This window comes from Agelaius tricolor, unplaced genomic scaffold, assembly GCF_023055355.1.
Source record: "Agelaius tricolor isolate 1412-34295 unplaced genomic scaffold, bAgeTri1.0.p SCAF_4, whole genome shotgun sequence".
Lineage (NCBI taxonomy): Eukaryota > Metazoa > Chordata > Aves > Passeriformes > Icteridae > Agelaius > Agelaius tricolor.
Genome location: NW_027269264.1, coordinates 10985005 through 11012779, shown reverse-complemented (window position 1 = coordinate 11012779; position 27775 = coordinate 10985005). Strand labels below are relative to the sequence as shown.

At 48.4% G+C, this 27775-nt stretch overlaps 1 protein-coding gene across 1 annotated transcript; it reads left to right on the top strand.

Annotated features, from left to right (window-relative positions):
* The first annotated feature begins 613 nt into the window (after positions 1 to 613).
* Positions 614 to 27775, top strand: B4GALT1 (beta-1,4-galactosyltransferase 1). Its single transcript, XM_071424550.1, has 6 exons — positions 614 to 942; positions 13364 to 13599; positions 20588 to 20775; positions 22207 to 22329; positions 23825 to 23929; positions 24450 to 27775. Exons 1-6 carry the CDS (start codon positions 672 to 674, stop codon positions 24583 to 24585), a joined length of 1059 nt encoding a protein of 352 aa, XP_071280651.1. The 5' UTR covers positions 614 to 671; the 3' UTR covers positions 24586 to 27775.

The window sequence follows — 27775 nt, the reverse complement described above, 5'->3', positions numbered from 1 at the left end:
AGGTGTAGATTGCCATGCTGGGCAGCTTTCAAGACTCAGTGGGACGAAACTATAGCTGACTTCACATGTTGCTGGCAATAGTCATGCTCCAAGCAGGATGTTTGACTGGAGACCTCCAGAAGACCCTGCCACTGGCACTGCTAGGATGTTGTGATATATTTAACAAAAAGCTAGTCATTATTTAAAGGCAGGAAATTAGCTGAAACAAGCTCCACCGAGCTGACAGAAAAGCTACAGTTTATGCAGATAAAAGCGAAGACAGCGTGTAGCCCTCCAAAGGGAACGAATACAAACATAGCCCTGCTGCCCCGCAGCAGGTCGCTGCTGCCGCTTACACCCTCTGCCACAGGCGAGCCCTTCTGGGGGCTACAACAGCGACCGTTCCAGCACGCTGCCAGCGGGCACCGTGTAGGAGAGCCGGCCACGGCGAGCTGCGCTCACAAGGGCCGGCCCGAGGGGGCCCGGGGGACCCGGGCGGGAGGCCGGGGACGGGCGGGGATGGCCAAGCCGAGCGGCCCCGGGGGTCCCGCCGGCGCTCCCGGCGGCGGCAGGCGGGGCGCGGGTCTCAGGGCCGCCCCCGGCGGGCGGAGCCGTCGCCGCCCCCGCCCCGTCCCCGTTCCCCGTCGGCGGTGCGGCGCGGGGCGGGCGGCGCTCCCCGCCAGAGCAGCGGCATGAAGGAGCCGTCGCTGCCCGGCACCTCGCTGCAGCGGGCCTGCCGCCTCCTCGTCGCCTTCTGTGCCCTCCACCTCTCGGCCACGCTGCTATACTACCTGGCGGGCAGCGCCCTGGGGCCGCCGGGCAGCCCCGAGCCGCCGCCGCGCCGCCCGCCGCCCGCCAACCTCTCGCTGCCGCTCTCCCGCCCGTCGCCGCCCGCCGCCCGGGCCCGATCCCCGCCCGCCCAGCCGCCGCCGGGCCCCTGCCCCGAGCCCTCCCCGCTGCTCGGTGAGTGCCGTCCCGGCAGGGTTTCGGGGGGACGGGCGGGGGCCCCGCCGCCCGGGGGTGCCCGACGCCGCCCGGGCCGCGGGGAGGAGGCGCGGGCGGCAGCCGGCGGGTCCCGGTGCGCCGTGGGTGCCTCGCCCCGGGAGCGGGCGCGGTGTGACAGCGGCGCGGCCGCTCCCGAGTGTGCCGGCGGCGGAGGGGGATTGTGGGAGAATCCCCGGGGAGCCGGTGCGCAGGGGAGCGCGGCGCGGATGCTGCCCAGGCACGGCGGCGGCGAGCGGAGCCCCTGAGCGCTCGGGAAGCGCTCCCACCCCGCCCGGCTAGGTTTCTTTCTGGTTGTCCTGGGGGTTGGGTAATTTCCTCTCGGAACTCTACCCAAAGTGCTGCTCTTGCGCAATGCAAGCTCAGGAGGGCTTTTTTGCGCTATGCAGGCTTTTCGCAGCCTTTCTCTGTCGGCGGACCTGCTGAATGAGCGGAACGGGTTTAAAATGAGCTCCGAGGCAGGGTCATGAGTACAGTTGTTATGTATCCCAGCGGCGCTTTCCACTGAACATATTTGGTCCTGTGATGCAGTACCGTGATACGTGGCAGCCTGGCGTGTGTTTTATCTGCACTGGAGCTGTGCTCCCCATAGGCTTTTTCCACGACCGCTTGGGTGCTGGCATGCTGGCAGGATCTCGGCGGGTTTGCAGCCTGCTGGTGGTCTCATTTTTACTATGTGATGACCTGGAGCTGTTTTGATCTGCTGGCTTTGTCACAAGGCAGAGCTGGGGACAAGGGGAATTTCAGATTTTTTTGGTACCTTTAAAAGGCTTTCCCACCCAACTTGTTGCTTGTAACTGCTGCTCCTCGAACAGACACTCCTGTGCTGTAGGCAGGGCTGTTACCATGGCCTGCTGGCATCCCAGGTTGACAGTAGCCTGGCCACACCTTGGGCCCTTGAGCCTGGGGTTAATCTCCCTCATCCACCAATGGGCCATTTCAGCATAGGTACCTCTGTTACCAGAGATCACACTGGGGAAAGAGACTTCAGAGAAGCTACCTGTGGTTTTCCGTTTACGGAACCGACAGAAAAATTCATAGTTTCTTTTGGTGCTTGCTGGTCAGCTCTTTATGGATCAATGCATCTGAATTACAAACAACTGTTTTGTTATTTTAGGAAGGTGGTTTTGAGGTCACTGAAAGAAACTGTCCTGTGTTTTGTGTTCTTGTTTTTGATTCGTATCTTTCGCTTTTTTCCCCTACATCACTTATGCTGAAAGTGGCTGTGCAAGCCTGTCCTCAGAGAGTGGATGTGGGAACCCTTTATGAATATGGCTTTACTTTGAATGGTCTCCACTTAGTCTGATCCTGTCAGGAGTGAGTCATGTGCTCTGGAAATGCCTGGAGTTTAGAGAAATGCTCTTAGTGACCCCAAGATTCAAAGTTTTATTGGAGTTAGTTGCTGAAGGATCATTTAAGATGTTTTAAATCATCTTTGTAGCATCTTCAGTGCCATTCACTGAATCTGCCAAAGGCCTTATGTGGCTGCTGGCAGTGGTTACAGATGGTCAACAGAGCAACAGGGCCATGGAAGAAGCAGCTCTTTACGATAGAGTAGGCAAATGTTTTCTACCTGTGTTACTTCAGTATTTGTGGGGTGATGCAGTCACATGCAGCCTGGCACTGTCAAGGCGTCAAGATTTATAGCCAGCGTGTAGGTGAGAAACTGTTTGTTCTTATTTTTTTTTTTTCCTCTGTTCTTTTCAGGTTTTTGTAGCAAAGAGCATTTGTTAAACAATTGTATCATGCCTCTCACGTTGGTCAGAGCTGAGTCTGCCCTGATTAGCATCTCATGTGTCTCTAAGGCCACCGTGAAGAATAGAGGGTGTGCACTTTGTCGACACTTCTGATATATAATTTCCCCACGTAGAACTCAGAAATACTCCTTTTTGAGCTCAAAACTCACTTATCAATATGAACATAAAAAGCAAGAATCGACCTGTGATTCCTGTACTCCCATAAGCATGGGGAAGTGCTCTGATGGGAACAGGTAGCTCCAAAAACTCCATTTCCCCAGCAAACCAACATTTATTGTAACATACATGATTCTGGGTTTTTTAATTTCCTGCCTGCCCCTCCCCCATCGTTGTTGGGAAGCATGTGATGACTCACACAGGATATGTGTGACGGAACTGCTCAGTCTTTTTGAATGGTAAAATAGCCAGGTACTCATTTCAGAGGCCCACAGTTTTCTTCCTAGCAGTCTTTAGAGAGTAGTTTACAATCCCTGCTGTCTGGCTCTGCAACAAATGCATTAGCTGAATGAGGTTTAATCTCCTACCAGAAGCTGCCAAATTTTAAATGTGCTTTTATGGTTCACTTGCTGTTATTTATAATTGAAAAGAACAAATCAGGACTGGGGTAATACTATAATTCAGCTTCAAGCTGAAAGTCCTTAAAGGCTATGCAATTCTCTAATACAAGGTAATATAAGCATTTTGGATTTATGCTTCAGTTTAGAGCTGCATGCTAATGAGTATCTTAAATGGGGTATCAGGAAGCAGAACGTGCTTGCTGCAGTAAAATCTCAAGAATTCCGAGAAATTCTGGTTTCTCTGAGAAGCCCAAAAGCAACTAAATCCAGGTATTTCCTGCACGTGTCCATTCCCCAAATTGTTACATTCTTTAGGAGATGCAGACAGTATTGTGGTAGTGGTTTTGGTTGGGGTTTTTTTAATAAAAATTTGCTCTCTAGAAGTAGTGTTGGCCTAAGCACTTTCAAACCAGTCAAATGTGTTTCTTCTGCCATTTCCATGTGGCTTTTTGGTATTTTGGTATTGGGGTAGTTACATGCCTGCTGGTTTAAGGAGGGTATGCACAAGGGGTCAAATTCTTCAGCTGAAAGATCCCTTTCCAAAAGAGCTCTTTTTAATGCAGTAAAAGTCTGCAAAGCTGAATATCATAGACAGACTTACCTATATTTCAGGGATGTAATTTTCAAGTCCTGCCGAGGTGAGTGCAAGTATTTATGGAGGTTATTTTAGAGTACAGCTGTCTCCTTAGCCAATTCTGACCCCCATTTAGACACCAGGTGTGGCTGGGATGGCAAACATAAAAGATATGCTCTTGCCCTTTTTGCCATGAGCATCTTCTGGGAAAGTTCACCCAGGTGTGGTAAATATTGCAGTCATATGTCTGTCTTAATAGCTTTTCATGCCCAGATATAAAATCAGAAAATTGATAACTCTGTACACTAGTAATAAATGGATATTCACAAAACAAAAGTGTAAGTTAATGTATGAACCAGTGAATTGTCCAAAGGACAAACCACTAGAGATGTACTCATTTTCACTAAGGTTTAAAAATGGCTTTTTCCTGGGATACCATGGATTGGATTGGATTGGATTGGATTGGATTGGATTGGATTGGAAGGGACCTTAAAGATCATTTAATCCTGACTCCTGGTGTGGGCATGCACACCTTTACCTAGACCAGGTCATTCAGAGATCCTTCCAACTTGGCCTTGAACAAACGCTTCCAGAAATGGGGCATTCAAAACTTCCCTGGGCAACCCATTCCAGTACCTCACCACTCTCACAGTAAAGAATTTTTTCCTAACATCTAATCTAAATCTGCTGCACTTAAAAGCCATTGCCCCTTGTCCTGTCACTATCTTGTCAAAAGTCCCTCTCCAGCTTTGTTTTCTCCCTAGAGCCTTGTCCTCTCCAAGCTGAACAGTCCCAACTCTCTCAGCCTGTCTTCATAGGGAAAGTACTCCACTCCTCTAATCATCTGGACTCACTCCAACAGTTCCATGTCCTCCCTGTGCTGGGGCCCCAGAGCTGGATGCAGGGTTCCAGGTGGGCTCTCAGCAGAGCAGAGCAGAGGGGCAGAATCCCCTCCCTCCCCTGCTGCCCACGCTGCTCTGGATGCAGCCCAGGACACGTTTGGCTCTCTGGGCTGGGAGTGCCCATGGCTGGGTCATGTCCATCTTCTTGTCAGCCAGCACTCCTAAGTCCTTCTGCTTGGGGATCTTGGGTTTACAAGGAAAAGAACTCTTTCTCCAAGATGTCAAAGAGTTCTGGATATAAACTGGTGCTTCCCACTTCTATGTTAGTGAGGCATGTTTAAAAAAAAACAAGGATCGAAAGAAAAAACTCCTTTGGACAGCTGTCATTCAGGGAGGAGAGAACCTGTTACAGAGGCTGTTTCTTCAATGCGCTGCTTCTGTTGCCTGTGTAGTCAGTACAAGCAGGTGCTCTAAACTCTTGGTGCTGAAGGTAAGTGATGAGGGTTTTCTGATGCTTTGAGCCTGTAAAATCAGCAGTGATGCTTATGGTCTGTATTACAGAAGCATTTAGAGGTTATGTGCTGCCTGAGATGGAATTAATAAATAATACCATTTGAGGCCCTGTATATGTGGACATTTTGTGGGCAGAGGTAGAAGGTATTTTACTGCTGGCAGAATCCTAGCAGGACAAAATTGGGGCAAGAGGGTGAAAACCTAAGAGATACTAAACCCACCATTTTTTAGGATGACTCCTAGTGCTGACAGTGCTGAAGGGATTTGGTAGGTGTGGCATGCCTGGGGTCTGGTCATCCTGTCACATTGCCCACCTGCAGTTGTAGGCCATCATCTTGCTGTGGGGAGTTTCTGCCCCAGGAACTGGAAGCCTCTGAATCTGCAGGGTCACTTGCAATACCAGGCAGTGGAGATAACATTTGCTTTACATGTAGCATCTCCCTTTCCTCTCTCATCTGGACCTGCGTTTTTTAAACCTTTTTTATATAGCCGGTCTCTGTTCCTTCCTGCCTACCTGGGTGCTGGAGGCATTGCGTTGCTCACAGACACAAGCTGGGGTTGTGTCGTGTCCCTCTACTGCCTTCTTTTGAAAAAATAAAACAGAAACTCAGAGAAGATCATGGAGAGGGCAGGGGGAGGGGGAGATAACACATTAATCAGTTTGCTCAAATTTAAGCTTTCTTGGCTTCAAAAGAGAGTTTGAGAAACTGTTAAATGTCTCCCAAGAATATGCTTAACATGTTTGGCAGGGAGCAGATGTGTGATCCTGGCAACAACACCGACAGCTCACAGATCTGTGTGGCAGGGAGCACATCATACCTCTGAAGCACAGGCTTCCTTGGCAGGGAGCAGCTTCTGTGAGGAAAATATCACTAGCATCCTCTTATCTGATCAAAGTGGAGGTCAAGGAGTGTTAATTAGGCTCATAAAGTAGCTTGGAAAGGTATTGTGCTGTGCTGGAGAGCAGCTGTTTCAGGGACAAAGCACAACAGACAGAGGAGAAAAGGAAAGTTTTCTGTCTCATGCATGTAGTGTTTTATAACATGCTTGTCTCTCTGCCAGCATTGATCTGAAGCAATAGCTAGTTTCTTTGGAGATTGGGCCAAGTTTGTGTTTGGAAAGATAGATAACTTGCAGCTTCCAAAACTGCCCTTGGACGCAGAATTCAGTTTCACTTTCCTCCTCTGGTGTGGAGCATCCTAGTCTGACTTCATTCAGCAGATAGGGAGCATTGTCCCTATCTTGAGGGCCATCCCCACCCCGAAGGGCGGGGTGCTGGAGGTGCACAGTCCTCAGCAGGGAGGTGCTCTAGGTCTGATGGCCTCACATACAAGCAGGAGGTGCTGGGCTGCACAGCTCACCTCCTTTCCTCACCAGTGGACACTGCTCTCCAGCCAGCCACTGCTCTGCTCCCTCCTGCACACCCTTCTCTGCAGGGCAGAAGGGGGATTTGGTTTTGGGGACAAACCCAGCCAGTCCATAGCAATACTGCAGTGAGGGGGCCAAAGATTTGAGGTGTTGGGGCATGTGGATGGAGCAGTGTCAATGTTCAGCTTGCTCCTGTTTCTCCTGAGTTTCTCTGAGTTGGAGAAGGTCTTGTTGCACAGCCTGTCCCCACTGGATCAGTGTTTTCTTTTGTGCAGCCCCTGCCTGCAAGGACAGGTGCCTGGTGAGCCAGGCGTGGATTGCATTTACAGTGCAGGTGCTAATTTCACTGAGGAGTGGCCATGACAAGGGGCATGACCAGGCACAGCCCTTCCAGCAGGCTTCCAGCTGCTGCTGAGCTGCCGGGAACTCGGGGCAGTCCCCAAGCTTTTGCACATGTTTGAAGGAGATTTGCTTTTGTCACCTCTCCCACCTGGGGTGTCATTGGATTTGCTTTGAGGGCAAAGAGATAATTTACCTGCAAACCTGTCCTGCTGAATCTGGAAGTGGCCCTGTAAAGGCCTTTATGGGATGGGTTCCCACAAACCTTTGTGCTCCAGGGCAGCGAACGAAGCAGCAGCCATCTCTCCAGGCATGCAATGCCCTCCTGCTGTCCTCGCCAGCAGCAACCCATGCTTTTGGGGTGCACAAGCGCTGGCAGAGTTTCAGACAGACAGACCTCCACCCCACCTGGCACCCGGTGCTCCCCCACCTATCTGAGGAGTGCACCCCAGACCTGAGGCAGTGCTGGAATCCAGGTGCACATGCCACAGGCAGGATGGGATGGGGCAAGGGAGAGGGGCTGCAGAGATTGCCTGATGATTTGGGGCTTGCCCTGGCAGAGATGTGCCCGAGATGCCACTTGACCTGGGAGGGCTCCTGTCCACACATCCCGTCCTGCTGCATAGTGGGGGGTTTGTGGCTGATGGCTGCTCAGCCTTTTTCTGATCCATGTTTGTTTGTTTGTTCGTAGTTTGCTGTTAAGAGAGCCTGGAATTTAATTTTGTGGTGGGTGGGAAGAGCTAATGACATGCAGATTGCCTGGCTCAAAGGCAGACAGTTCAAAGCCGCCTCAGTGAGCGTGCACTGGATTTGAGCCACCAAGGAGGACTTTGCTTCTCTCCCAGAAGTACCCTCCATCAACAAGACTGTCTCCCTTTTTTTTATATTTTGTTCTAAAGATGCCACATGCTAGTGTCAGTGCTGGGGATTGGGTTAACAAATTTTTTCCTCTGACTGTAGTTGCTGCATTAATCAGGCGGACCCAATGTTGCCAGCACATGTGATGCATCCTCATTTTTTCAGCCTGTTTTCCTTTGGGGTCCATAGTTGCAGATGCCAGACCATGTGCAAGCCTGCCCAGGACAGGAGATGAGCCCATGTAGCAGGCTTCCCTTGCCGTGGCTTACTTAACATCTGTGGGGATATGTAACTTCACAAGTGTAGATCAGCCAAATGAAATGTATATCAGCCTTTGGGAGGGCAGGTTTTTGGGGTTTTTGTGACTAGGATATTTCTAGAAAGACCCAAGGAGTTTTTTTCTTTAAACTCTCCTAGGGGAGCAATGGCTGGAGGCAGCAAGAGGCAGGGGCCATTTTGACCAGTGAGTTGCATGCCAGGACATGGCTGCTTGGGAGACCCAGGTGGGCAAGGGACATGGGGGCTGCCCAGTCCCCCATCGTGGGCCTGAGCTATGACTTGAGTCTGTCTGGTGCCATCTGAAAAGTTGCTGGCACAGCTCTGAAGTTTAGCTGATGGGAAATTATTTTAATTACCTTAAGAGGAAATGACTGCTTTGCCGAGCTGTGGGATGCAGCTGCCTGCCTGCCCTGGAGCTGCCGTGTGGGGCTGGGGTCCAGCCCTGCTTCACAGCCTGGGGTGGGGGAACTTGCTCTCACATTGTCTGGGGTGGAGCTGATATTGTTTTTCCCAGCCAAGGCGAGCTTGGTGTGGCTGATGGGCCCTTCCTTCCCTTTTCTGTCGGGGCCCTGAAAAGAGAGGGTTGTTTGTTTTTTTTTCCTCTCTTTGAGCTCTGCTTCTCTTTTCCAGCATTTCTTTTGCATGAGGATTGTCTGAGTGTGGCAGTGCGGGCATGCTCATGGCTCAGTGGATGGATAGCAGTGCCCAGCTCTCAGCCAGGGTGATAGAAATGTTCTTTTTGGCTCTGTTCGGGGTGAGCCTTTTTCCAACTGCTATCTGTTTTTGCTTTCATTTTCACTAAACTAAATGTCTGAGGTTGATGCCTGGCTTAAAGCATACAGGTGGATTTTGCTTGGTTTCCCAGCGAAGCTCTCTGGAGGGTGATTCTGGATGGCTGGATCACTCTTCAGGCCTGTCCAAGAGACTAGTTTACCTCCTTCCTATTTCCTTCTCCCAGGGCCACACTGCCTTCCTGAAGAATAGAGTTCCCCCAGTCTGTCCTGCCTGAGTCCCCCAGGGCTGCCCTTTGTGGCAGCAGCCCTGTTTTGTATCCCTGTTCCCACCTTCTTGGATGGAGTGTGGTGTCATCCCGTTTGCAGCCCCTGTAGGGGATGCACAAGTACACTTCTGGCCCTGCAAGGCATTGCTTCCTGAGTTTTCCCAACACTTCTAGTATTGGGGAAGTGTTCCTTGGGGCCTCCCTACATCACTCCCTTTGGTCTAGGGAGGCTATAGCAGTCTCTAGATTTATTATAATATCAGGCTGAGTGGATTCTGGGCTACTTGTGTGAGGGTCCTCTCATTTTGGCTCAGCAGGATGAGCACCACGAGGGCTGTGTGCTAGCAGCCTCAGATGGCAGGAGGTTTAGGTGTTGTGGCAGGCATGGCCATTGGGAAGTTGGGATGGGGCAGTCACTGGCACTGTGGGACAGGCTCTTGGAGCTCCAGCACTGAGCTGCCTCTGCTTTTTGCAAGCCTCACTTTGTGCTTTGTGTGAGAAGCTGCTTCCAGTTTGTGATGGTCCCTGGCTTTTCCTGTGCACCTTCCCTGTGAGCAGAAATGCTTCTGAGGGTCAGAGGTGAGGGGCAGAAGTGGGTTGGCTTTTTTTTTGGTGTATCTTTCTCTTACCCTGCCACTGCCAGCTAAAGCCTCCTTTTACAAACTCTGAAATGTTTTGATGTGATGCTGTGCTTTTGCAAGCTTCCTGCAATTGCTTATTTATGTTTTTGAGATTTTCTTTTGCTAAAAATATGCAGTGGAGGCTCATGAAGCTGCTCTGTTGAGGGTTCGTGATGCTGAACCCAACAGAATTTCCCTACAGATGCTGAGCTGCATGGGTGACCAGAGTTGTGAGTCCACACAGCGCTGTCACGCCTGTCTGTTCTTAGAAGGGACTCTATATACACTGACTCCTGTGTCAGGCAGTCAGCTTGAACAGAATCAGAAAAGATTCAGATGGAGTGAATCGAGCTGGAAAGTTTACCCAGTAAACATAGATAGGGACACCATTTTGACAGGTGGGACAGCACTTGCAGCAGACTTTGCATGTTTTCTTGGCATTGCAGATTACATCCTGAGTCAGCATCCCTGGGAAACAACAGCCCTAGGGCTGCCTGCTATCCAGGTAGTCAGATTTCAGTGAAAATGATTTAAAATTAGTAGTTGGAACTGTGACTCTATTAACCAGTTGGAAAGCCTGTGCATTTGTGGATTTGGTTTTGGCCTTGTCCTGCTTGGGAAGTGAAATGGAAGTGTCAGTTTGCAGTGGGTGGTATGTTGCTGCTGCTTTGTGTCAGCCACATGACTTTATGAAGTTGAGTTTGTTTTAGTCATCCTGTATTTCAAAACAGCATATTCAGCTTTTTTTCTGGTTTTGTATTTGGTGAATGTATTAACTGAGTGATTTGTGTCCAGCCTGTCTCAGAGGCGCCTGCCTTGCCACACATGGATGGCACTGGTGCCTGGGGACTTCTCACTGACCTAGGTGTTGGCTGCATCCCTTAGGGCAGGATTTGTGAGAAGGTGTGCTGCCCTTAAAACTGATTAATGAAGCGGGAGGTTGGAGCAGTAGAGATCGTTTCTCACCAATGCCTTTCAAGACTATGAAACTGTTAAATCTCTGCCTTCAGCAGCTGTTTTTTACAATGAATATGCTTTCTGCTCCCATCTTTTCCTTGCCAATGTTCCAGTCTCTGTAAGGCAAGCAAGAGTGAGTGCTGGCAGGATGAGTGGTCTATGTTTTGCCTTGGGGGGCTGCTGGATGCAAGCCAGTAAAATGCTGTTTGCAGTTCCAAATGCTTGTGGCTGTCCTTGCCCAGTTGGAGCTCACAAGTCACCAGTGGGAGATTTCCTCTGTAAGTTCACCTAAATGGCAGACTTTCATTTCCTCCTGCCTTACTCTGAGTCGGTCCAAGACATTAAAAGAACCTTTGTTTGTTAAACCAGAAAGCATTCTCCAGTCTGATGGGGCTCACAGTTGCTTCTTGGGAGCAGCAACTGGGAGAAGAGTCCAGTAACTGGGAACACAGAGCCCAGCTTGTCCCAACAGGAACAGGCTTGTTTGATGGGACAGCAGCCACACCCAGTGCCTGGCAGTGGACTAGGCTGGCAGGGCCCTGTGAGGGGATGTGCTGCTTCTGCCCCTCTGCTTCCTGCAGCATCCCAGCGGGTCCTGCTGCTGGCAACCAGGGGCAAGAAGGATGAGAAAATAAAGTTCCTGGGCACAGATGCCCAACAAAATCCCATTTGCTGGCCGTCAGAAGTTAGGTGAACCAGTGCAATGCCCTCTGCTGTTTTAAAATCACAAAAGTGTAGCATTAACACTAGCATCCTAGCTCTGAGTGCTAGTCTCCTAATGGAGGTGACACTTGTGGGCACAGAGACGGCTGGGGGAAGTGGGTAGGGGCCAGAGGCTGTTTTGGAAAAATGCTCCCCACCGTGGTGTGGAAGCAGCCCCCAAATTCAGCAGAAGTATGAAATGTACTGTCTCCCCCGCCTGCCACCTCTGGCCTCATTGATATGATGCCTGTCCCACAGGCACGAGGATGGCTGTGCCTGGCCCCTGATCCTGTCACCACTGAGCCCCAGTCCCAGTCATTCCACTGCATGTTCCTTCCTGCCCCAGTTCTTCCAATTTTTGCCTCTTCCTCCTGCTGCAGAGCACCTTCTGAGCTCTCCCTGTAAGCCACATTTAGACTTCAGAGCAGAGAGGCTTCAGCCCTGGCCCTGCAGCTGCAGGGCAGCATCCACAGGGCCCAGCTTGTACCAGGGGGCAGAGAGGGTGCAGAACTGGGCACAGGGGTCAGCTGTGCAGCTGAGAATTGCTGGGAGTGTGGGCAGACTGATCCCAGTGCCCCTGGACTCTGAGAAATCACTGCCTTCTCCTTGTGTGAGAGGGAAACTTGCCTGTTTAACCAGTGCAAAATGCAGAGATCAGGAGATCCCTTTGCATCCTGCCACTGTGTAGGTGCTATGCAGCAAAGCTTCCCTGCTGCCCCTGGAGGTGCACTGAGCACCTCTGCCAGCTTGGCCGGTCTCTTCCTTGTCCTCTCCAGTGTGAGTGAGCACAGGTTAGCGAAGCAGCACAACCAAGTTGCTTCTTCTAAATAAGTAGGGAATGAACCATGAGTCTGGAGAATCATTTCTGCTTTTTTTAGTAGTCACATGTTTTGGAATGCACAAGGTTGATTGTGGTGCCTTTTTGACTTCCATAAGTCACTTGTGCTCCTTCCCAAGGGGCTCCCCCAGGGCAGTGTGCCCCACCTTGGGGACCTGGGAGTCTCTGCAGCAAATGTGAGGCAGTAGCACTGGTGAGGTAGGACACTCAAACACACCCAAATGGAGGAGAAGGGGAGGGCACAGCAGCCAAATCATTAAGGGGTGATCCTCAGACTGGTATTTATGGGCTGATGCTTTATGCCTTATGCAGGGGGCCCTCAGCAACGCCCCCACTGCAGAGTTTGTGCCAAGTGCAGTTTGTTGACTGGCTGCTGCTGGAAGCAGGACGTGGCAGCAGGAGAGGCCTTTTCTTGGGCTTCCTTGATGAGTCATTCCATTCGTGCTGGAGCAGCTGGAAGCAAATAGAATGGCCAGCCTGGCTGTTCTGAAAGGGTTTCTCTGGTGCCACCTGGACTTCTCACTTTTAACTTGGTTTTAACACATTGTTTCAATGGTTTCAAAAGTTGCCACTTTTGAAACCATCTACAGGAATTGCCAACCTGTATGCAAATCTGGATATGGGGATTTTTTATCATTTCTATTACAGAACTTCTAATTAATAAGTGGCATGTCTACAGAACACCAAAAATATCTCTAAGAAAAAAAAAAAGCAGGAAGGGGATTTTATTCACTTTGCATGTGACTATCCATAGGTGATTTTGTCAGTAGGAGAGCAGAACTATTTTTGAAGCACTTGACTCTTGGGCTGCCTGAGGTAGGTGGGAGCCCAGGGGGCAGTACTTCAGGCTGGTTTTGTGGTGCATGTGCCAGTGGGAACACAGCTCTTGGTTGGCCACACAGACTGTAGGACTTGCACATCTCAGTGTCAGTGACTGGGTTCTGATGCCAAGAGCACACATTGTTTGTGAGTTTGCTCTGACTTGGTGGCGTGAGTTTGCTTTGGGTATGGATGGTTCGAGCTTCAATACCTCCAAGCACTGATGGGATTGTGTTTGGACCAAAAGCTCTGTTTCTTAGAAACCAAACCCAACCAAAACCCTAATGTGTGTAAAGGATGTATGCTCAGAGAAATAGATTGTGTGTGTTAATTTGCTTTGTGCTATGACTCTCTTCCAGTTGGTGCACTGCGTGTGGAGTTCTCCCAGCCTGTAAACCTGGAAGAAGTGGCAAGAATAAACCCACAGGTCAGAGCAGGAGGTCGTTTTGCTCCGAAGGACTGTGTAGCACTTCAGAAGGTAGCAATAATCATACCGTTCAGGAACCGAGAGGAGCACCTCAAGTACTGGCTCTATTACCTGCACCCAATTCTCCAGAGGCAGCAACTAGATTATGGAGTATATGTTATCAACCAGGTAAGATGCTGGAGACAAGCTTTCACACAGCTGTCGCAACAGTGCCTGTGCCCCTTAAAATAGAGGAATGGCTGCTTTTCTTTGAAAAGCAGTAGGCTGGCAGGCAGGAATAAGGTTGCTTAAAAAAAGAAAAAGAAAAGGAAGAAAAATGTTGCTTCAATGCCTTTGGTGGAAAACCCAAGATCCCCACTTCTGCTCAGGTGCAATTCATTCCTAAGAGTTTCTGCTTAAAGAAACCACTTGGTGAGGAGGAAAGAATTCCTAATAGTAAACCCAATTAGTTACCTCTTTACATATGTTCTTTTTTCCCAACTGCTGCAGGAATGGCATGCTGAGATTTTAAGGTGACAAGTTGGTATTAATGCCTAGTTTGGTAGTAGATGTGCCATAAGTGTGCAGGATTTCACTTTATCGAACACCTTCTGTTCATGTTAGTGCCCAAAGTCAGGATGGAGAAAACAAAGCTGTGGCAGTGGGGCAGGTAAGTGGCTTTCTTCAGGGAAATAAAAAAGAAACAAGCAATCATGGAGAAGTTATTGGAGTTTTTGGTTTTGGGGCTTTTTCTTCTTGCTATCTGGTGGCCTTCAATCTGCCTTTTAAAAAAAGAAAGGCATAAAAATGCACATTTCACTCAAGACAAGCTGTCTTACTTTATAGCATAATGGTGTTTAGATAAGTGAGTGTTGTTCACCCTTAGAAAGGCTTAAAATGTGCAGGCATTTGTACAGGCTGCAGGGTGAAAGGGCAGATGCAATTCTGAGAGCCTCAGCAGAGACCACCTTCTGGACAATTCCACTGCAGTTTCTCTCTTGGATATGTATTTTTATTCTGTTTTCTCAGCTCAGTAAGAACTGAGATGAAATAACATGCTTCTTTAAGTGTTAACACCTTAAATTTCTGCTTGGATCAGCTGGTGTGTTTGGGCATATCAAACACCATGAATATTTAAAATGGTCACCCAGGTGATGAATTTCATCACAGACTTGAAAGTAGGGGGAGACTTATCCCAAGAGAGAAAACTGATACTCCATTACTACAATTTCTCTTGCTTTGCTCATTTCCAGGGTGCCAGAGGTCAGGACAAAAGGGATTTCTGGGGAATTAGCAGTACTTCTGCAGCACAACGGCCAAGATGGTTCAGTGTCTGCATCTGACTGCGCTTGTGGCCTGGCAGCCACACTGCTGAGGACACAAAGCATCTCTGCAGCATGCAGACAGGCGTGCTGTGCCCTAGAATTGAGCCCTGTAAGGAAACCCATCCTGTGGAAAGCAAGGAGAGCTGGTGCTGCTGTGGTGCAGCAGCACAGGGCCAGCCGCAGCCCTCTGTGCTTCGGGCTGCGTTTCCTTGCCCGTGTGAGTTGCTGGTGCCACGGGACTGGCTGAGCCACAGACCCTGCTGGCCAGGGGTGCAGGTGGTGCCTCCCTGCTCTGAGCACGGCTCGGAAGCAGGAGGGTAGTGTGGCAGCCAGCAGTGGCCCTGCGGTGGGGGCTGCTGCTTTCCCAGGCAGGTGAAGTCAGCACCAGCTGTGAGAGCTGCCTGCACGCGGTCTGGGGCATCGCTTGTGAGAGAGCAACCACCCCCATTGTGTGCAGCTGGAGGTGGTGTTCCAGCGTGAGGAAAGCAGGGCTGGTGCCCCTAAAGGCAGGCAGTGTCTGAAGCCTGGTTGGAGTCCCTGCTGCTGCTGTGATGGTGCATGCTGGCTTGCATTGCCCTGTGTTGCTGGCTACTCCTCTTCTGTGGTCCTGTTCTCCAGCACTAGGGCTGTGTCCTTTACAGTTAACTCTCACAGAAGTTTCTGAAGCAAATGCTTTTTCTTGGGTGGGCATAGTTTGAGTGAGAGTGAAATGCAGTACACAGGGTATATATGCCCTGGCCACATCCAGTAGATATAGGTTAGCAAGTAAGACTACTTGATTTGTAAAGTAAATGTTCTCCTTCTGCATGCCTCTAATAAGCTGTGTCTAGAAGTGGAGTGGTCAGTGGTATTAAAACCACTGGATGCATCTCCCAAGGGTGAGTGGGAACACTGAATAGAGAGAGATACAGAAAATGTATTAATTCTTCCAGAAGTACAGTAGGAAAACAGTCTTATTTCTCTGCTGTCTTGACAATTGCTTTTCTCTTTTTCTTGTCTGTCCTTCCCTTTGCATCTGCCCTCCTTTTTTTTTTATTTTATTTTTCCTTCTAGTGGGGAAATATTACCTTTACTTGTTAATCCTGTCTATATCAAAGCAATCACTGAAGCAAGGAGAATTACTGTGTGATCTGGTTCTTACACGCTGCCTACATGCTCTTCTGTGCTCCGCATCTCATAGAAAGAAAGAGGAGCGCTGAGCCCTGCTACTGCTGCACTGGTAATGTCAAACTTCTTCCTTTCAGCGCAATGTGTTTCTGTCACGAGTCCATTGTGTCTCCTCCGTGCTGTTCTTGCGTGCCTGAATGCCTCTGAGTAGGACTTGGCTGAAGTCAGGGGGATGATGTTTGTAAAATGTCTGGTATGTAACGGGAGCCAGTGGAAAATAATGTATTGTGTTTCACCTCGCACACTCTACCCCTAGAAAAATCCAAACCCTGTGCATTTTTCAGGTAAATCTGAAGAGGACACATGGCTGGGCATGCTCTGCCCAGGGCCCATCAATACCCCACAAGTGACAAATTTGCAGTGTCTCCCTCGGCCTTGCTTACTCCCACCCTTATCCGTGTGTCCTCCCACACCTGCGGCCACTGCCAGGCGGATACTCAGCTCTAGAAATTAACCTTCTCACTGCATTTCAGCCCATGCAAATGCCCATGCAGCCAGACAAAAGTTTGAGAAAGGGAAGACTTAGCCAATTCCCTGGAAACTGGGCAGTTGTTCAGCCATTTTCCACTGGCCCCTGGTGCCATTTGCAGTGTCTTGGTAGCAGTTTTCCAGAGAGGTGTGTGTGCATGTGTGTGTGAAGTGGTTGGGGCATCACTCTTACTCGTGTTACTTTCCAGGGGGTATCAGGTTTGTGGGCAAAGGAAGGAATTGTGCTCAGCTGCTGCTTACCCTTGCAGTGGCAGGGGAGGCAGGTTTCAACTGTGGCTGCTCTCTCCCACTGCCCAGTGTAATAGTGCTGAGGCCTCAAAACACCCTGTATCTCCTGATATGGCTCTGGAAATTTGTTTCTACCTGGTCAAGTCCACTGGAGGAAGGACTTCCCCATGGATATGGCGAGTGTGGTTCAGGCTATCTCAGTGTATTAGCTAGCAAGCTCCCACTGGGGGTGATGGTTCTCCTCGTTGGCCAGAAACATACAACGTACATCCTCACCATTACCTCCATGAGATCTGATGAGCGTAGGATTCAGGTGAGAGAGATGCAGCCACATTTCATCTGTGCTGTCTGCAGGAGGAATCACAAAGCTGCCTCCTGCATAGATGTGGGAGGCAGAGCAAAGTCAGGACATGTGGCTTCTTGCTGGTTTGCAACTTCTTTAGTTTGAGTAATGATTCCAAAAACCTCAATTTTTTTCTGTTTAAGCACTGAAAAAAAAGGAACCCTGCCTCCTTTGGCAGGTCTGGGTGAACAAGCCAGATTCAGCTGAGGTAAGGGATGGGAAGTAAAAAAGCCTGGATGTTCTTCTGCTCAGGCTGATCATTCACCTCCAGGTGCAAGAAGGAGTCAGTGTTAGACCTTGCAGGACCGAGGCAGCAATTTGTTCTGGGAGTGACAGAGAGAGTTAATTCATGAGCCAGAAGCAGGTGCTGGGCACCAGCACTGAACTCAGACGTGGGTTAAATTTCAGGACAAGAAAACATTGGGACAAAATTGTCAGGAAAAGAAAATAGCAAAAATGTGCTTGGATTACATATTTTCTGTCTGAAAGCCTAGGAGAGCATGGAGGCTATGTCTAGAGCTTGACTGCATTGTCTAACTAGCAGTCCTCTGTGTGCTGCCTCGCTCTTCAGGATAATGCTCCTCTGTCCAAGCAAGTCCAAACTAATCCATTTCTTTGTGACAAATAGCAGCATTCATGGGATGACAAGCCACTAGGCAGAGGCAAGGGATGGAGGTTTTTTCAGCAGTGCTTTACCTGCTTTCTCAAGGCTCACCAGCAGGTACTGTGCTCTGTGCTGACCTGGAAGGAAGTTTTCACAGCTCTGGTTTGTTGTTTGGTTGTTTTTCCAAAATGTCACAGATCAGTCAAAGATTGCAGTGTGCATGTGAGTTTTGAGAGATATTTGAATCTCAGATACTGCAAGCACACCAGTGCTTCCACATTGCCTTAGGTAAAGAAACAGAGCTTCTGCAAAAAGCAAAACCTCTTGTCTTTTTTTGTTCCAATATACTGTGTTAAATCCCCACATACCTTCTGGGACAGAAAACCAACCTCCTGCCTCAAAGCAGTCACAGTTGGTAACAGCCTTGCAAAGTTTGCTGCATGAGCTACATGCTCACTGTAAAGTTAGTAAAAAATGGCTTGGAGAGAGTTCTTTGTTTTCTGTATAGGCTGTGATTCCCTTCTTGCTAGTCTTTTGGATGCCAGACTGTGAAGCTGCGGGGCCATTTGGGAGGAGAGTGTCAATGCCCACATGAAGTGTTTGCCCTGTGTCCTGTCCCTCTCCGTGCACAGTGTGGGCTCCAGTGTGAGCTCTGCCAGGGTCCCATGGTGGTGTGGCAGGAAGGGTCCTGCATGCTCTCGGTACAAAACTCTCTGTGCTTTGAGATTTTTTGGGGAGAGGTTTAAAAACACTGCTCCTTGTAGCGCTGTTATCCCCATGTGTCATCCAGAGGAGTTAGAGGCTGCCTGAAGGCACTGGTTAATTACAGCTAAGCCTCTGCTGGTAACAAAATTGGTGCCCTTTGCCTTGAATTTCATTAGGAAAAGAGCAGCCAAAGGGTATGAAATGAGGCCCCAGCAGTTGCTTTGAGGTGTGAGCACATTGCACCAGCACCAGGTCGAGTCCCCCTCAGAACCTTGGAGCCAAGTCTGGGTTTGGTGTCGTGGGACCTGAGGAGTGCTGGGCAGCTTGGGCTTGCAGCAGCCTTTGCTGGGGAAAGAAAAACCTCCAATCTTATGACCTCAGTTGCTTCCTTTCCCCAGCCTCTTTGTTCCACTTGCCTTCATTTTCTGTACTTGAGTTTTCACTGCTCTTGCTTTATGCATGATGATGATCGTCCACCCACCACCTTATTGTTGTGTGAACCCTTTTGTTTTGGGTGAGGATGCTAAGAATTTGCTCAGATCCTCTTCCATGAAAGCTTACTCCTCCCTGTGAAGTCATTTATGCCCCAGGGAAGGGAGTAATGCTTTTGAAAACTGGTTTGACACTTGTATTTTAAAACCTTCATTTGGAATATACTTGGGGCTGTTTCAAGAACCTGCATTGGCTCTTCAGCAGCAAATCTGTTAATTAGTCTGGATTAAATGGTTACCAAAATGATTGCTTATTAACCAGATAAAGCTGTTACAATGAGTGTGGTGTTTCAAGCGGCTGCTCCTTGGGCACAGTATTTTATCCATCCTTGATTTGCATCCCATGTTGGGTGTGGGTAGTGCAGGGTAGGGGGACAGCTTGCACAGTGGGGGAGTCCTTTGTCTTAACACTGCTCAGAGAGTGTGGAGGACTAAAAACGGAATGGATTTGGCAGTCTTGGTTTCAAGGTTGGCAAAACCCTTCAATCTCTTTGAGCGATGCCCTGTGAGTTTCTTTCTACCTGCTCTGTTGCCTTGTACAGGGTTTGGGTTTGAAGCTGCTGCAGAGTGGGGTCTTCAATTGGAAATCCTTACTCTCAAACCACCAGTATTATTGGGTTTTTGGTATGATCTTTTAGCTAAAAAGCTAAAGTACTCAGTATTTTGTGAGCCTGTACTTGTGCTCAAATCCACATGTGCTTTTGAAATGTTTTTTCCTGAAAAGGGCCAGATAGGTTCTCCTCAGGTGCTTCATTATCTGGGGAGGAAAGTAGAGATTTTCTTGCCCTGTTTTTTGCCAGTCCCTTCATTAGCTGTGCTTGCCCTGAGATAAATATGCCCTGCTGTAGTGTCAACTCTTTTCAAGTCCTTCCCATCATGGCAAGAACCTTCCTGATTGCATTTCCCCCCATCTGTCAAGGCCCCCAGGAGAGATGAACAGTGGTGAAGAGCTCCAAAGAGGGGGATGTGCCACTGCAGCAGTGGCAGCATCCACCTCTCCAGCTGCAGCCCTTTTGGGAAGCAGCTCATGCTGGCCTGCCATGCAGTAACCAAGGCTGTGTCACAGCCATGTGCCAAACCTGCTGCCCAGAGCCCAGGGAGCAGCCTGCTCCTCTGCCTTCATGGCTGCTCAGGGCTTGGCAGAGGGTCAGAGGTGAGCAGCAAAGCATCAGACCTTGGCTCCTGGTGCCATCTTGTGCTTTGCAAATCAGGTCTGGTGTGTTGCTCAGCAGTGGCTGTGCTACAGTCTCACAGCCATGTTGTGGCAGAGCTGAGGAGGAGGGTGCTGAAATTCTGGCCACAGCAGGGTTTTGGTCCATGGTCCTTGTCATGGCTGTAAGTTAAAGCACTGCCCATGTTTCTCTCTGCAGCAAGAGTCCCTTCTTCCAGAGGAGCTCATCTCTTTTTGCTTTTCTCTGCTGCTCCAGGAAACCCCACCTGCTTACCCTGTGTAAGAAAATTCAATCCTTAAATGCCTGCGCATGGAGTGGGACATAGGGACTGCTTACCATTGGATCAAACCTGCCCTCCTGGGGGCTCCCACCAAGAGATGGGAGCTGAGCTGGGTCCAGCCTTTCCTCAGCCATTTTTCCTGCCCCCACGGTTTGCAGCTGACCCGAGTGTCATTGTTCCACAGGCAGCATTTGGGGTCTGCTGCAAACATGCCATGGGTGCTGTAAGAGCAGTGCTTGGGCTTGAGCTCAGTCTGTCATCAGGGCATGTCAGCCCTCTGCAGCAACACTGGCATCTGGCAACAGGTAAGAAACTGCTGATGTCAACTGTCAAATCTAAGTCACTTAACTGTTTTTATTTGTTTTTAAATTAGGATGGAGAAGAAGAATTTAACCGTGCTAAACTGCTGAATATTGGATTTGCAGAGGCCTTAAAGGAGTATGACTATGATTGCTTTGTGTTTAGTGATGTAGACCTCATCCCAATGGATGACAGGAACACCTACAAATGTTACAGCCAGCCACGACACCTCTCTGTATCCATGGATAAATTTGGATTTCGGTGAGACACCTTTTGGAGTGGCATCTGTTTCCTAATAGCACTGCCAGCCTAGCAGGGCAGGCGCAGTGTTACACATCCCCACCCACCACTGAAAGCATGGGAAAGCATCTCTCCCAAAAGCCTGTCTTAACCTGCAGGGCCCTGCAGGGAGCGGGTGGCTGCAGGGGAGGAGGGCAGAGAAATGCAGCTGAGGACTTTATTAAAATTCACAGCTTCTGGAAGGTGAAACGAAGGGTGAGGAAGAGCTAAGCAGCCTTCGTTTTGCAGATGCCCACATATCCCTTCTTGTGTTTCAGTCTAGGAGCTGGAAGACAGCTAGTGTTTCCACCCAGTCTGAAAAGTGAGACACTCTCACACACTGAGAATTATGTGCAGCTTTAAAAAGACTGCATCAGACACTATTTTAAGAGCAAGACAAAAATTTTTTGGCTGCTTGGTTTTATGCCACTGAGAGACCTGCCCTGGTACATGAGAGCAGCACAGAGTGAAACTTCTTGCAGCATATATTTGGGTTTAGCAAGCTGTTCTGAACAAAAACGTGTCTTGCTTTTCCTTTCAGTTTTGGTTGTTTGTTTTTTTTCCCCTGTCCCAAATCCTCAGGGAGGAGCTTAAAAGCTCATCTATAAAGTGAAGACTGGTCATGACCCTGTGGTGGCCAGTAGTGCTAAAGCTATAGCAGCGGTGGTGTTGGCAGGGTCTGTGCATGTCTCCACTCCAGACCCAAGCCCTGCTCCAAGCAGGACTGCCACTGTCACTGCAGCAGCTGCAGCTCTTTCTTGCACGGAGGTGAAGCTTAAAACAGAAATGCATGGCCCTGGGGATTTCTCTGCTTGTTAAAGCAAAGACAAGTCTGTACTACATCCTGGTGATCCCCGTGTGGACCCTCTCCTTATGCTCTGGGTCTGAATTTCATCTGTCCCCAGTCTCCTGGTGAATTGTCCCGTTTCAGGTGGGAGCTGGTTGGCTTTCTGTGTGCAAGGTCACACTGCCAACTCAGTTTTGGGCTGCAAGCTTCCTTTCAGGGCACTGAGGAGTGTGAAGGTGAGCAGTAGAGCTGCACAAGGAGAAGGCTCTGTGGCATATCCAGTGTCTGTCTGAGCTCTTGCCACTCCTGTGGCATTCATGTCACGTTCGGTGAGGTGATATGCATTTCAGCCTGTCCTTTGAGGACAGCGTACTGCTTAGAAAAAGGCTGCAGCTACTTCCAGTTGCAAAATACTTCTCAGATATATTTGGGACTGAGCCCACCAGTTCCCTCTCCCTCAGCTGAGTCCGGAGTACCACAACACATGGCTGCTTCCTGTGGCAGGAAGGTGCCTTGCAGTGGGTGTGGGCTGGGTGAAGGGCAGCAGCAAGCCCTTTTCAGGCAGGCAGGCTGCCCCTTGGCTAACACCCTCTTCTCCTCTAATGTGCTCTTTTCTCTGCTTCCAGGTTGCCTTACAATCAGTATTTTGGAGGCGTGTCCGCCCTGAGCAAAGAGCAGTTCACAAAGATCAATGGGTTCCCAAACAATTACTGGGGCTGGGGTGGTGAAGATGATGACATTTATAACAGGTAAATAATTTTTCCTCCTTGGCACCCTGGGGTGCCTTCAGGGTGGGGATGAACACAGCCCTGCTGGTCTCACCTGGGTGTGGGAGGACATGGGGTGTCTCCAGGCAGAAGGTGAAGGTGATGTGTGGGCAACCTGCTGGCTCAGTGAGAGCATGTTCCTGCTGGCACCCCATTTCTCAGCTCCCAGAGTGCAGTGGGGAGGGGCTCTAGTTGGAAAAGTCACACCCCTCCCCCTGCCATTGTTCATTCTCCCTATACCCTCACCAAAAGCACCCACACCAGTGCACTGGCTGGGGCAGTGTCCTTCTGGTCTCCCAGTGCTGGCTCAAAGAAGGGAATTCAGGACATGCAGCTGAACGTGGATGAGACTTTGATCAACCTTGCCCAATGCAACCCAAGATTTGTTTGGGTCTGCAGCCTTGTAGCAGATCCCTTTGTTCCCAGGAGAGTTCCACTTGTCGGGCTGTCTGTATGATGCTGTGAGCCATGTGAGCTTCACTGGAAGGAGGCTGAGCAAGGCTCAGAAGTGCAGGAGAGGATGAAGGTGTTCTCACAGGGCAGGCTGAGAAGACCAGGGCAAAGGATGAACATGCTACCTTTCAGCTTCACATATCCACAGCATTCACTGAGAGAAATCATCATGAGGGGCTTGTATTTGGAGGCTTTCTTCATGTTTCTCAGTATCAAAACCACTCTGTGATCTTTTCTCTGGGATTTCTGAACTCTTCTAGGCTTCAGAAAAGGTGTTAAAAAAAAAAAAATTGTATCTTCCTGAGGTTTTGCACTTTTGTTTAAAAAAAGAAGAAAGGGACAGCTTTCCAGTAGGGCATTCAGATCAAGGTGGCAGTTCTTTCTTTTGGGGGCACTCAGGTTTTAAGGAACAGAAGATGCTACAAAGAAGTGAAAAGAGAGAGGTAAACAAGAAGTCAAGTATTTTTCATCACTGATATCTATGAAAAAACTCAGCAGGTGCTTTGTAGAGAGCATGCAAACAAAGACAGGCTGCCCCTCACCCAGTAGGTCTCAGCTGGTGCCACTGTGACTCTGACCATGTGTCTCCTTTATGCTGTGTCACCACCATTCACTTTGGTTTCCCCCAACACTGCAGCTTTAACATCACAAGAAATAAGTGCTCCTCTGGCTCCCATCCAGATGGGTTAAAAAACTAGATGACTCCCACTCAAATTCGAGTCTACAGCCTGTGCCAGGGCTAACGTGGGTGTTGGGTGTTGTTTGGAGGAGATGGAGGTGTAAGTGAGGGTGTGGTGAGCTATCTTGGTGTTGGCAGGGGGAGGTCTCTACTCTGTGTGATAGATAGTGTCTGTGTGGAGAAGGACTGGCTTTCCTTCCTTGTGTCGGCAAGCTTGGGAGTGCGTTAGTAACATCCCCCCTCAAAAACAACCAAAAACCAGTAGGTAAAACCAGTGGTTGTTTGTAGAAGGTGTGGCAGAGCATCCCACATCCTTTGAGTGTTTAATGTACTCGCTTTCTGCAGGCTGGTGTTTAAAGGCATGGGGATATCCCGTCCGGATGCGGTCATTGGGAAGTGCAGAATGATCCGGCATTCCCGGGACAGGAAGAATGAACCCAACCCCGAGAGGTGTGTCTCACCCTTCCCCACATCAGGTTTAGGGGTGCCTCCTGCCCTTGCTGCTCCAACTGCTTGGCCTTCTCTTTGCCGGGCACAAAGGTCCAGTGTGGAAAGGCTGCAGCCATTTCCTTGCTGACTGAGCTCTCTGCTCCTGCTCTTCCTCTGCTCCTCTCCAGACCTCTCCTGGTTTTTTTATTTCTTAAATGCAGAAAATTAGATTCTGAGCAATTGTTTCCAGCTTGTCTTTGGGGTATAAACCTCTGCTCTAGTGCAGAGCTGGAAAAGGACCTGTGTGATTTAAAAGCTTGGCTGCTTCTTCCTAGCTATAATTTGACCCCATAGGAATGCATTGGCCCATTGCTCAGGCTGGCCAAATGTGGGAGTTTATGGCACTGATACTCAGGTTTTTCTTGAAACACCTGCGATGCTGCCTGAGAGGCATGCAAAGATCAGATTGTTTAAACATTTTTCCTTTCTTTCCTTGTTGTCTCCATCCTCTCCCCCACTTTTTTTTCTTCCCTTCCTGCAGGTTTGACCGAATTGCTCACACACGGGAGACAATGAATTCTGATGGCTTAAATACACTATCCTACAAGGTGTTAAGAACTGACAAATACCCTCTCTACACAAAGATCACAGTGGATATTGGCTCCCCCAATAGCTAACATCAGAGACACAACAGAGACTTGCCTATATTGCCCAGGATATCTGGCCTCACTGATGCATTATATGTGCTGGTTTTAAAAGAGTTGCAGTGAACCAAAAAAAAAAAAAAAGGCCTCTTTTGGCATGCCAAAGTGTCTCCAAATTGGTTGGACAAATGCTTTTTAAATTTTTTTTTTAAATTTCAAACTTGACTTTACACAACTTTCTAGCTCTCCGTCGTTTTTAAGTCCAGAAGCTGTACATACGAGTTGTAAATAGTTACTTTGCCATAAAATGTTGAATCTGATCTATTTGCTGCAGTACTCCCCATGTCGAATTAATTGCTGGACTCAAAATTTTCTGATTATGACTGTGATAGATCAACAGTTACTGCCCATGATATTTGGTATTTTGAATGAGGTGTGTGCAGGCATTCTTTTTAATTCATTCCTGGTTTTACTTTATGAAGGACTGTAAAATGCTGCTAAAATTGTCCAAGTTTACGCTTTGCATTAGATTTTTTTAAATGGAGACAGCAAAATACAACTTTTTTCTCAGAGTGACCAAAACATCTTCTCTATGTGTAGAGCAGGTGTTGAACAATCAAGTCTGGATTCAATGAATGTCATTATTTCTTTTAGTTTCAAAGGAGGCTTTGAGTGAGTTGACACAGTTTGCCAGAATTTGTGGGTAAGCTCCCTGCACAGGGTGGGAAGATATACAGATGACCTCTCTAAAATCTGCTTCAGATAACCTTACTTCTGGATATGATAGAGATTATTTGCTTCAGCACAACACCACCTAGGATTTTTTGGGGGGGTGGAGGAGTTCAGAGAGGTGTTTGCAGTGTTGATTTGTCTTTTGGGTTTTTTTTTTTCCATGAAATAAAGATTAATTTCATTGCACAAATAAATTATGGCCTTAACATTTGCTAACATTTGTTAGCGGTGTTGGGAAGTTACCACGCTATTTAAGCATTGTCTGAAGCTTCCTAAAACCAAAATTTTCTCTTGCAAGGTTGTGCATAAAACTTGAAATCTTTTATTACTTTTGTTGTTGTAACATTTTAATAACTTTTAAAAGCAATTTGTGTATCATAAGCAGTATATTTAATACCAGATTATAGTAGGGTGCAGCGTAATAGGATGTGATTCAAAGCCTCCTTTATCTTTAGACTAGTAGGCTTTTCATGTGCATCATTATGTATAAGCCATGTATTTTGTTTGCTCTGTGTATTTGTCTATTAAATCTCCTGCGGTGCTGAGATATTCACAGCAGGGCCGACATCCAAATGATTTTTCTTTGCCTAAAGCCTGTTTGCAATGTGTGTCCTCCCTTCTGATTGTCTCAGGCTTGAGGGGCATGCACATTCTGCAGAACCATTTTCTCTCAGTGCACCAGGGCACCACCTGTACAGACCCTGCTTCTCCTTCCCTTGACCATGTGTGAAAGCCTCAAGCGCTGACACCCAGGGAGCTGGTTTAAGTGATTTAAAGCTCTTGCCAGAACTCAGAACTGAATTCCTTCTGGTGAGCACTTTGCCACCAGCTCTAACCACTGCAATTTGCACTTCCTTGGCCTGTGCTGAAGGTTGTTAAAATCAGGGACACTTCTTGTTGTATTGGGGATCAACTTCAGCACTGCCTTTTTTTTTCTTTTTTTTTTTTCCCTTTGTTTGGTTTAGTTTGGTTTTTTTGTTATATTTTTTGAGACCTGAAGGTTTTGCTGAGCCCTTGCACTGCAGGGGTGGGATCCTGCAGGGGCCAGATAACCGTGCATTTCTTCTTTGGCCAGCAGTGGCTCACAGGATGCAGAGGGGCTTTAATTGCTAGATGCCTTTTCAGTCTCACTTTGGAGAAGTCTTCACCTCCTTTGGTTCAATGCTGTTTCTGGCTAGACTTGCTGCCCCAGTCATGGTGGGAGCTATGGCAAGATGGCCTTGCATGGAGCAGGAGCAAAGTGCAAGGAAGGAGGCTTGTGATTAAGAGCTTATCCCTTGTGCTTATCATTGAATATTTTAAAAAAACCCAAACAATACAATAGTCCTTATGGCAGATTAGGCTCCAGGTCTTAAAGATGCAAGAGAGTACAAGAAGATGTGCTTTACAGAAATCAGGTAAAAAGTCTCCCTGTAAAACATTGGTATGGGTGTAGTCTGTAGCAGTAATGGAGACACAGGAGAGAATTGTTTTTAAAATTTTTTTTCAAAGGTGCCTTAGAAAGGAGGGCTGCACTTCCACAGGCAGCAGCAGATAACCAAAAATTTATCAAGGCTTCACTTGAAAATGCCATGTCTTTGCAGAGAGCACCTCAATTTTGTGCTGAGCCTTTTGTAAGTCAGAGTTGGGACCTTTAGCTGTAATGTCTATCTGCTGTCAGGTGGGTGGGGGAGATGCTGGCAGCATTCCTTGCAGTGAGATTCTTTGATGGTTAGAAAAAAGTTAGTGCAACAACACATTGTTTGCCTGTATGCTGAAATTATTCAATGTCATGGAGGTGGGATGAGTGCTTGTTTCTGGCTGTTGGGATCAAAGGTTTCTACAACATGTGCCTTGAAAGAGAGAAGAAATGGAAACTGGAAAATCAGGAAACCTGAAAACCCTTTTCAGCAGAGAGATTGTAGTAGTGCAAGAAGCTGCTGCATAGTTTCTCTTCCACTGCTAAAGCCACAAGCCATGTAAAGAACTGAAGCCACTTTTTGTAGCTTATGTTGCCCTTTGGTGCTGACCTGTGATTTCTAGATCTCATTGTCTCTGTGTAAACTCTATATCAGTCAAACTCATTAAATGCTCTTGACTCGACCTGGCCATGAAATTTCTCTCCCAGGGATTTTCAGGGGCCACATCTACAAACACTCATGTTGCACCAAAGCCAATTCCGACTGTGTCCTATGGTGGGTGGTGTTTTTTCCTCTCCCCTACTGGTGAAAACACTCAAAGTGATACGATTGTAACTAATGGTTGAAACCCAGAAAAACAGCTTCAAAGGAAACGCTAATGCTTGGATTCTTTGGGATGACTGACTGCTTGTTAGCATGAGGGAGGTTCCTGATATGCTGCTTTACCCCAGGATGCTACATGTATACTGGACTGCCTTTGAGTTTCCTGTAGATGGTTTTGCTTTTGCATTCTTATCATTTATATATCAAGGGATGTAATCCAATGTGCCTTCTTTACTATTGATGTCAAATAAAAATATTTTCAGTTACAA